Raw genomic sequence first — 11,194 nt, 5'->3', positions numbered from 1 at the left:
CTATCCAAAAAATCTTTGCCTACACCAATGTACTAAAGTGTTTCCTCTAGGTTTTCTTGTTGCAGATTCTTAGATTCAGGTTTTACCTTTAGGTTTTCGATCCATTTTGAGTTGATTTTTGTATTTAGTGAGAGGAAGGGACCTAGTTTTATTCTTCTGCTGTGCGTATTATCCAATTGTTCCAGCACAATGTTAAAAAGATTATTCTGACTATAGTGTAAGTTCAGATGAAATTTTAAAGAACTCACTGGAACATAGGCATTTCTTAAGAGTTCCACCAAGCAACTTTTACTGCTGAGGTTAGACCTCTTCTTTCCCGTCCCTGTCTTATGGGAGTATTACCACCAGTAATTTCCCATCTCAAAAGAGGTGTGGTGGTGCACACCTGTAATCCTGGTGATTTGGGAGGCTGAGGCAATAGGATCACAAGTTCAAAGCCAGCTTTAGCAATTTAACAAGAATCTCAGCAATTTAGTGCAAAAATAAAATATACAGTAAAATACTGATAAACATACTTTATCAAAGTAAAAAAATAAAAAGTACTGGGGATGTAGCTCTGTGGTAAAGCAGTCTCAGTCTTCCCCTGCCCCAAATTCCCATCTCAGCTTCTTCTCCTTCTCCTTCTTCTTCATGCTGGAGATTGAACGCATATCCTTGAGCATGCTGAGCATGTACTTTACCACTGAGCTACACTCCCACCTGTCCTTATTGTTTTTTCTTGAATATCAGGACAAGATATACTTCAATTTTAAAATATTGAATTGTCTGTGGATGTATCTCAGTGAATGCTTAGTATGCACGTGAGGCCCTGGGTTCAGTCCTGAGCACCCCCAACACCTGAAAATAAATAAAATTTGAAAAATTTAAATACATTCATGTTATTCTCATGTGTGCACATGTACACACACACACACACACACACACACACACACACACACACGCGGCAAGCTTACCCAGCATGCACAAGGTCCTGGACTTGATTCCCATCACTGCAAGGAAAAAAAAAAAAGATACACATAATCATGCATTGTTTTGTTCTGGGTACTGGGGATGGAACCCAGGTGTACATTACCACTGAGCTACATCTCCACCAGCTCTTCTTATTTTGAGACATGGTCTACTAAGTAGCTTAAGGCCTTACTAAGTTGCTGAGGCTGGCCTGGAACTTGTGATCCCCTTGCCTCAGCCTACTGAGTCTCTGGGATTATAGGTATGCAGCAGTGCACTTGGCTTCCTTAAAAAAAAAAATTTTTTTTAATTCTGAGAAGGGGTCTTTCTAAGTTGTTGAGGTTGGTCTTGAATTTGTGATGCTCCTACCTCAGCCTCCCTGGGATTACCAGCCTGCTCAGATGTATGCTAAGTCATGATTTCTTAGACAGGGATACCTTCTGAGAACTGCATCATTAGTCAATTTCATTCTCAGCCATCCTGTGGAAACATCACAGAGTACACTGTCATAAACCTACATGGTATATTCCCTGTGGCCCCTTGATGCAATCAAAATGTGGTAAACACAAGATGTGTGAAGGTGCTGCAGGTGTAACAAGGCATATTGTTTTATAGTAAACTTTTTGCTTCATAAGTAGTAGGAATGCATGGTATAATACTGATAAAATACAGTATAGTAAATACGTAAACCAGCCACATAATTGTTTATTGTCATTATCTAGCATTATGTACTGCATGTACTTGTATGTACTCTGCTTTTATATGATTGGCAGCCAGTAGGTTTCTTTACATCAGTATCTCCATGAGTAGTGCATTGCCCCAAAATGTTAGGAAGGCTACCAATATCACTGGCTAATAGGGATCTTTCAGCTTCATTATGGGATCATTGTGGTATATGCAGTCTGTCATTGGCCAAAATTTCATCATGTGGTACATAACTGTAAAGTTTTCTTTTATCTCTAATCTTCTCCATTCTACACACATATAATCACTGTTAAAATATTCCAGTGGCAAACTCAAGCAAAGGTGAATATAGCAAATATGTATCCTCATCTACTCTATCATAAAGGATAGCATGATACACACATTGTTGTGTACATTCCTTTATTTCCTTCTAGTGATCTTTTAGTTTTTGTTGTTGTTGTTGTTGTTGTTGTACTAGGGAACTCAGGGGTGCTTAACCACTGAGTCACATCACCAGCCCTCTTTTTATATTTTATTTAGAGACAAGGTCTCACTAAATTGCTTAGGGCTTCAATAAGTTCCTTAGGCTGGCTTTGAACTTGTGATCCTACTGCCTCAGCCTCCTGAGCTGCTGGGATTACAGATGAGTGACACCATACCCTGTTCTTTCAGCCATCTTTATGAAGAGTCAGACAGCTGTGTTGACTGAAATACTAATAATGAAGCAGCTGAAAAGGTCTTGAGCTTTTACAATGTTACTATATTTACATCCTTATATTCAGTTTTTAAAAATTTTTTTAAATAGTAGGTGGACAGTAGTTGGAGACAATGCCTTTATTTTATTTATTTTTATGTGGTGCTGAGGATCGAACCCAGCGTCTCACATGTGCTAGATGAGTGCTCTACCACTAAGCCACAACCTCAGCCCCATATTCAATGTTTTTAAAAATTGTTTTTAGTTCTACATGGACATAACACCCTTATTTTACTGATTTTTTTTAAATGTGGTACTGAAGATTGAACCCAGTGCCTCACACATGCTAGGCGAGCGTTCTACCATTGAGCTGCAGCCTCAGCCCATAATATTCAACTTTAAAATTTCACTTTTATAAGGAATGGGGTCTTGGGCTGGGGTTGTGGCTCAGTGGTAGAGCAGTGACCTAGCATGTGTGAGGCCCTGGGTTCCATCCTCAGCACCACATAAAAATAAATAAAATAAAGGTATTATGTCCAACTACAATAATATATATATATATATATATATATATATATATATATATATATATATATATATATATTTTAAAAAGAAGAGAATGGGGTCTCAATAGGATGTTCAGGCTGCCCCCAAACTCCTGGACTCAAGGGAGTCTCCTGCCTTAACCTCTTTAGTAGCTGGGACTATAGGTGTATAACACTGTGCCTGGTTTATGATTACTTTTTGTGATTCTGGGGATCGAACTCAAGACTTTGCACATGTTAATCATGCACTTTACCAAGGAGCTACATTCTCAGCCCAGGGACAGATATTTAAACGATGTCCCGGGATGTAGCATTCCAACCTGTCCCTTCCAAATTTCTTAACTATTGACCCTTGTTGAACTTGGCGGCTCACACTTGCAATAGGAGAAATTTGGGAGGCTGAATCAGTAGAATTGCAAATTTGAGGCCAGCCTCTGCAAATTAGTGATAACCTGTCTCAAATAAAAAATAAAAATGGCTGGGGATGTGGCTCAGCAGTTAAGCACCCCTGGGTTCAATGCCTGGTACCAAAAATCAATCAATCAATCAATTGATAGCTCCTGCAATAAATGTTAGGAGTTTGAACTATGTCACAGTATAGTCAGTACAGTCACAGGAGTGATATTTACTTGGCTGTTTATCCCATAAGACTGTGATTTTCTGGAGGACAAGAATGTGTCTTATGCATCATTACTTCCTAGAAGAGTGCCTGAAACATAAAGAAGCCCTATTTTTGTAAAGTTTTGAAACCTGAATCACAGAGGATATCTTTGTAGAAAACAATTTTACTATTTTTGTGCTTCATATACTTGAGTATTTTGAGTATTTACGACTTTGCTTTTGCTTTTCCAGAATGAAAATGATGACTACCACTTTTTAAGTACTAACTACACATTCATTAGTCATCATTGTCAAACATATCTCATTTAACCTACAACTGTGTGGGTACTGGAATTATTTTGTGGGTGATGAAAGTTTCAGAGAAGTTAAGGAACTCACCCAAGTTTGTACAGTTAGTGAGCATCAAAGCCAAAATTCAAAGCCAGTGGCCTTAACTATTCAAACATATCTACCTGTTGCCTACTTCTAGAAATGCAGAAGGAAAGCTCAACCTCTATTCATACCCTGTGTCTCAATTCAGAGTAAGATTGCTGAAGGCTGGCTGTATATCAGTATCATCAAATTCAGCATTTCAGTTCATTGTTTTAATGACCCTGGATATTTGAGACTAAAACAACAAAATACATTTCTCATGTATAGGGGCTGCTTTCTATGCTGTGACTAATCCTAAACTCCACCTATAATTTATACTGTGTTGTTTCAAATTCTAATAGTGTCTACAAGGTATGAGGAAGGTTGATGTGTTCATATTTGACCTTGATGATGTTGTCTTGAGACAGATAATGCCTGCATTTGCTACTTGCTTCCTGACAGGATACACTTCAATGCATCTTTATTGAGGATCCTTAAAATAGAACAGTTTTTTTTTTTTTTTTTTTTGGTTCAAATAGCGAAAGTTAGGCATTGAATATTAAAGGAGCCATAAAGTTAGTGAGCAGCATTAGGTGTAACATATACCTTCTTCAATGAAGACTTAAATCTCTACTCTCTGCCAGATCTGTGTGAGGGGTTGGGGATATATCAGAGAACAAAAGAGATACAAATTCCTCTGGATTGGAATTTCTATTATAGTGGAAAGCACAAAATGAAATGTAAAATGTAGGTCAGATGATAAAAAGTCTTATGGACAAATGTAATGAATGCAGTAAGGGGAATAGAGAATACTGGGATGTGTGTGCAATTTAAACTTTTTACACAGTGTGTTGCAATTATGACAAATCACTGGCTTTTGGCCCTTCCTTTCTGAGTATGACACACACTGTCCTGCTTTGTGTTAACATCCTGTTGGTTCAAATTTCCAAACATCATGTGAAATTTCAGTAATTCTTGTTCTGAAGTTCATTTCTACTTTCTTGGTGATCCAAGTTGGACTAGATAAAATCTAGATTTAAATCTAAAGCCTAGAAGAAGGCATTCCAACAATCTTGAGAATTTGGGAAGAATTAGAAGGGGTAGGGGAAAAGTCAAAACAGGACTTCTTTAGATAGGATAAGATAGAATTACCCTTACCTCTTCACCTCTGGCCTAATTACTCAGGAAGTAGAAAACAGCTCAAGGGCTTGGCAGAGCCTAGAGGCAGGTGGAAGGAGATCCTGGGTAGATTATAACAGCTGAAGCAGAAGGAAGACAGTGCAATTATGTATTAAATGAATGGGACAATGGTGGCCGTGTGTGTGTGTGTGTGTGTGTGTGTGTGTGTGTGGTGAATACTTTAGCTTCTCATAAACTCCATCAGTTATCTCGCCCCTTCTCCCCCCAAAGAAAAAACAACAAACAAACAACCCCCCCCCAAAAACCAAACTATTCTTCAATTGTGGCTAACGGTTTTTTTTTCAATCCTGATGTCAGATATTGAGAAAAGCATTTTGGGGGCTGGGGCTGAAGCTCAGTGGTAAAGCGCTCGCCTCGCCTGTGCGAGGCACTGGGTTCGGTCCTCAGCACCACATAAGAATAAAGAAAGATACTGTGTGTTCATCTACAACTAAAAAAATTAAAAAAAAAAGCAATTTCGGAGAACCTGGTATTGTACTGATCTACTATACAGTTTAAGTGTGCTTGGAAAGGCAGCTTCTACCCATGATCCTGTAAGCTGGACAAGGCGGTGGCAGACAGACGTTAGAGCGGTGACGGTGCACATCAAACTCTGGCGACTAGAAGAGCGGGTGGCGATGATAATGGTGGTAATTAAGTCATGGCTTCCTCTTCTTGTGAAGTCAGAATCATTAAAAACTCAACGACGTTCAAGTAATATGGCGTTGAGGCTTCTCTTCTGCAGTGCATCTGGGGGCCCCGCCAGTGTTAAACCCCAAAACTATGCCAGGGCCCGAGGCGTGACCCTCAAGGCCGCTGCCCAGGGTCTGGTCTCCCGGGGGGACTCGCAGGCGGCCCCGGCCTCCCCGCACAGCATGCTGGGAATTGTAGTTCAGTCGCCCCGCCTCTCTTCTCGGCTTCCTCTTGGCCCCGGATGAGTGAGCAGAATGGGGACCGCGGGCCGGACCCAGAGAGCGCGGGACCACAATTTCCAACCGACCGAAGCTTCGAGCACGCAGTCGCAGGTAGTCGGCGGCGCGCTCCGCGTCCCCGCGCACGCGCACACGGGCAGGGAGGTGGCGGGATTCGGCCGCGTGCGCTTTCCCGCCCGGGCTCGCCACGCCTCCGGCCGCGCGTCGGGCATCGCCCACACGCTCTGTGTTGGCTTCCTCGCGCCTCCACGCGCCCCTCCTTCACCTCAGTTTCCTTCTAGAGCCCAGGCCCCGCCCGTATCCCGCCTACCCGGCCTGGTTCGCCCTGCCCCAACCCGCCCCTCCCCGCTCCTCGCTTCTGCCCCCCTGCTGATTTTCTGCTGAAGGCTGAGGCTCCATGTTGTCCCCTCAGCGAGCGGTAGCGGCTGCCTCGAGAGGAGCAGGTGAGGCCGCCACTTGCCCCCGACCCGCCGTGTGGTCACCCCGCCGCCCTCCCTCCTAAGGCTCGGAGGAGACTACCATCTAGTCCCGGGGCTGCGACCTCGCGCCTGCCGTCGTCCCTACGCTTCGCGCGTTTGGCGCCCGGGGCTCCTTGCGTGGCCCGTGGGGCGGCGCCTTCCTCAGCCTTGGCGCGGGCGCGGCGGCCTGCCGGTTCCGAGGGTCCCAGGGCGGAGTCCGTAGGCTCCGGCCTGCCGAGCCCTGCGCTGCGCTGGGCCGCGCGCTCGGTGCCTGGGCGCCCGCAGGCTCCCGGGCCGGGACTCCGGGGCCGAGAGGCTCTGGCCCGGTTAACGGGCCGGGAGGGTTCCGGGCTTCTTAAAGCGGAGGGCTGCCAAGTGTCCTTAGAATTGGACGTTTTGTTTTTATCCTAACGACCTTGAGGCACTGACAAGTATTGGGAAAAGTTGATTTTCGACCCTCTTATCTCCGTAAAGGAGATAAAGAAAGGGCCTAAATTGACTCAGTAAGTTCTTTGAGTACGTTGGGTACCGTGCGCTGTTCTTGTGCTTCCCGAAGACGCAGAACGCGGCGACGGAATTAAAACCAAATAGGGTGTCAGCCCAAACTCACGACTGCAGTTTCGCCTGTCATCATACCTGGCTTTGCTCCTGTTTAATGTGTGTGCACCTGAAATCGCCAGAAGTTTCAGTTGCGAAATCTAAAGGCAAAAGCGTCAAGAACAATGAAGCATCTTTTAATAAGTTCCATTCCTCAAATTTGAATAGGAAGTGGAATGTTTTGTGAAAGGCAACTAGAACGGTGCGATTCCCCATTTTGGTTAATTTTAGAATTAAGAAGCAGATTTAAGAAGTAGAATCTATGGTGTTCTAATATGTGTCAAGTATTTAGCATTGTAAGATACATACTGGGAATTCGTGTGGTTTTAACACCAGCAAAGGAAATATTTGGTTGGAGGGGCTCTCTGCATAACAAAGTATTATGCTGGGGCCAGCACTTTATCTTATTAGCTATGGTTTATCTCATGTAATTTTCATAAAATTAAGAAAAATAATAGAGGGTAGATGTGATGTTGTATACTAGCATTTTTCTTAGTTTTCAGAAAATAAGGCTTATTTATTTTCTTTTGCTGTACTAGGAACCCAGGGTTTTGCCTATGTGAGGCAAGCCCTCTAGCCCCTAGGGCTTAAACTAGGCTTAAAGCAAAAATAAATTTTAAATAGTTTAAACATTTAAGTTCTTTTTTTTCCCCTCCCCTTCTATTTTAGATGTCAATCATAGGGAAAAAGTTATACTCACTAATTATTTAAAATGAAATAATAGAGAATTGGGTGAACAAGAAATATGAAGTTCTGTGCACTTCCCCAGTTCCCCAACATATGAACAGTCTAGTCACACATTCTTTTTTCAGATTTTTTATAGACTACCCTAGGCAACCCTAGTTATGTGTGAACTTGTTTGAGAGCTGGTTTAGAACTGACCTATAATGATTGGCATGCCTGTTAAAGTTCTTTATGACCTTGTATTCTGTATTGAGAAAGTGTTCAAGTAACACAACTGAATTTAAAGTTTGCGTGAATTTTAAAACATTTTTCTGAGTTGTCTTTGATATTCTTGGAGCATATTATCTAAACACCAAGAGGAAAAGTGAGAGAAATCTCTTTATTTTTCATTTTTAAAAATCAATTTATTTATTTTACAGTACAATACATTTTGACATATTATACACAAATGGAGCAAAACTTCTCATTCCTTTGACTATATATGGTTCAGAGTCACTCCAGGGTGTAATCATACATGTATATAGGATAATAATGTCTGTCACTTTCTACTGTTCTTTCCATCCCCACAACCCCACCCCTCCCCTTAGAAATCTTTTATTTAAAAAAATCTTTGAGTTGCCTTACAGCCTTCTGTATACTAGAATTATCCAGTGGCTTAAAACAAACAAACAATCAAAAATAAAATCTTCCAATTCTTGAGTACCACTCATAAATTCTGATTTAATTCATTCAGGGACCAGGCAACAGTTAAAATTTCTCCAGTAATTCTATTTTGTATAGTATTTTATTTTTATTTTTTTTTTTTGGTACTGGGATTGAACTCAGGGGCACTTAACCATTGAGCTACATTCCCAGCTCTTTTTTATTTTGAGGGTCTCTTAAGTTGCTGAGGTTGGCTTTGAACTTGATATCGTCCCACCTCAGCCTCCCAAGTTGCTTGGATTGCAGATGTATGCTACCGTGCCAGTTGCATAGTCGTGTTTAATCAAGTTTTCCTATAGGTGGTTACTTACATTTGAATTATTTCGTTATTTTTTTAGAAAACAGAGTTTATTAATTGTCAATATGTATTTTGAAAAGTTGTTTTCTGTGCAAATTTCTAAAAAATGCTTTTTACTTGCATGCATTTAAAAAATATCTTCATTATATTTACTTATTTGTATGTGGTGCTGAGGATCGAACCCAGTGCCTCACAAGAGCTCTGCCACTGAGCCACAACCCCAGCCCCTACTTGCATGCATTTTGATTGTTAGAACATGTTAGATGTATTTGACAGCTGAAGTATATTTTGAATTAAAAAATTGTTGGGCTGGGGATGTGGCTCAAGCAGTAGCATGCTTGCCTGGCATGCATTCGGTCTGGGTTCGATCCTCAGCACCACATACAAATAAAGATGTGTCCGCCGAAAACTAAAAAATAAATATTAAAAAAACTCTGTCTCTCTTTAAAAAAAAAAAAAAAGAAGATTGTCATTACTGGTATAGTAGGCTGTTAAACAGAGCAGTGGAGTAAGCATATTTATGCCCTAAAATGATAAATATGAGCCAACTAAGTATTGTCAATTAATTAAGAAAGCCTTGTTAACTGGAACATTGCTAATTAAAACCTTTGGGTAACTAGATTGATTTTGGTGCTGTTCCTATGTTTAGGAAAGAGACAAAATTATTTTTGAATTTATTCTGTTGAAATGTTTTTTCTTCACCTGTGGTATAGCCTGTTAGCCTTTTTATTTATTTATTTATTTATTTTTAATATTTTGAGACAGGAGTCTTTCTTTTTTTTTTTTTTTTGGTGGGGGGGTACTAGGGATTGAACTCATGGGCTCTCAACCACTGAGCCACATCCCCAGCCCTCTTTTGTATTTTATTTAGAGATAGGGTGTCACAAGGTTGCTTAGTGCCTTGCAATTGCTGAGACCGGCTTTGAACCTGCAATCCTCTGAAACAGGAGTTTTCCATGTTGCCCAGGCTAGCCGTGAAATTCTGAATCGATATGATCCTCTTGCCTCAGTGTCCTCAGCATCATCTCACCCAGCTTCTGCCATCATTTTTAGATTTAGCCCTATTCCTGCATTCTCCATGTCAATAATGTTTAATCATAGTTGATCTTCATAAATCCTTGAAGCACTACAGAATTCCTTGGGCAGGACGATGGTAAATGCTTGTAATTCCAACTATGAGGGACATTGAGGCAGGAAGATTACAAGTTTAAGGCCAGCCTGGGCAATTTAGCCAGATCTTGTCTTAAAAAAAAAAGAAAAAGAAAAAGAAAAAAACAACTTAAAATTCTTTTTTTTTTTTTTTTTTAAATATCCTTTAGTTGTAGCTGGACACATTTATTTTATTTATTTTTATGTGGTATTGAGGACCGAACCCAGTGCTTCACACATGCTACATGAGCACTGTACCACTGAGCCAAAACCACAGCCCGTTTAGAGATTCTTTTTTTTAATTGATTTTATTATTTTTTAAATACATGATGACAGAATGCATTACAATCCTTATTACGCATATAGAGCACAATTTTTCGTATGTCTGTATATAAAGTATGTTCACGTCAATTTATGCCATTATACATGTACTTTTTTTTGCATTACAATTCTTAATACACAGACATACTACAATTTTTCATACAGATTCTTAATCAAAAGAAAATCTGGGGTGGGGATATAGCTCAGTTGGTAGAGTGCTTGCCTTGTATTCACTCGGCCTTGGGTTTGATCTCCAGCACCACCAAAAAAAAATCTGGGCCAGGTGTGGTACTACATGCCTATAATCCCAAAGACTTGGGAGGCTGAGGCAGGAGGATCATGAGTTCAAAGCTGATCTGAGCAAAAGCAAGGCACTAAGCAACTCAGTGAGACCCTGTCTCTAAATATAGGGCTTGGTATGTGGCTCAGTAGTCGTGTGCCCGCCCCCCCCCCTAAAAAAAAAAAAAAAAGAAAAGAAAATCTGGTTATCTTCAGCATTCTATACTAAGGCACAAAGTTTTTTTATTGGTGCTTTATAACTATACGTAACAGATTTGTTGTTAACATATTCAGATATGCATACACTATAATAGTGTAATTTGGTTTGTTTAATACCTAATACCTCCCCTTTTCCTTCCATTCTTCCTTCCCCTGGGGCACAAAGGTTTTCTACAACAGAAGAATTGGAAAAAAAAAAACCTTCTTAGCCCTTTAGTTAATTAGAATATAAAATTTCCCCATTATTTTGGCTTATTGGGTTTTTACTAGTATTTCACAGAAACAACCTTATATATATGTATCTACTATCACATTCATTGCCTTAAGCCAGTGGAATATATTGCCCCACCCGTTGCCCTAGCACCAGTTCTAAAGTTGGGAAAGGGCTTAGTATACTTATCCTTGCATATGATGTGTTTTCTTTGGCTTTGTGAATCAGGAACTTTTAACAACTGCCAGTAAAGACAAGGCAAAAAAAATGGTATGCCTCTGTTTTTGGGTGTGTTGCTCTTGCCCTTTAGAGAATGTGGTAT

The 11,194-nt window shown here is 40.7% G+C and overlaps 1 protein-coding gene across 1 annotated transcript in view; it reads left to right on the top strand.

Annotated features, from left to right (window-relative positions):
• The first annotated feature begins 6,321 nt into the window (after positions 1–6,321).
• Atl3 (atlastin GTPase 3) overlaps positions 6,322–11,194 on the top strand; it is a 49,137-nt gene continuing 44,264 nt past the window's right edge. Inside the window, exon 1 of the mRNA XM_076847416.2 lies at positions 6,322–6,397. Coding sequence (XP_076703531.1) covers positions 6,352–6,397 — 46 coding nt within the window. The 5' untranslated portion in view covers positions 6,322–6,351. The remainder of the gene's footprint in view (positions 6,398–11,194) is intronic.

Source organism: Callospermophilus lateralis, chromosome 2, assembly GCF_048772815.1.
Source record: "Callospermophilus lateralis isolate mCalLat2 chromosome 2, mCalLat2.hap1, whole genome shotgun sequence".
NCBI classification, from domain to species: Eukaryota; Metazoa; Chordata; class Mammalia; order Rodentia; family Sciuridae; genus Callospermophilus; species Callospermophilus lateralis.
Note: the sequence above shows the minus strand (reverse complement) of the source record. Positions and strands in the feature narration are given on the sequence as shown.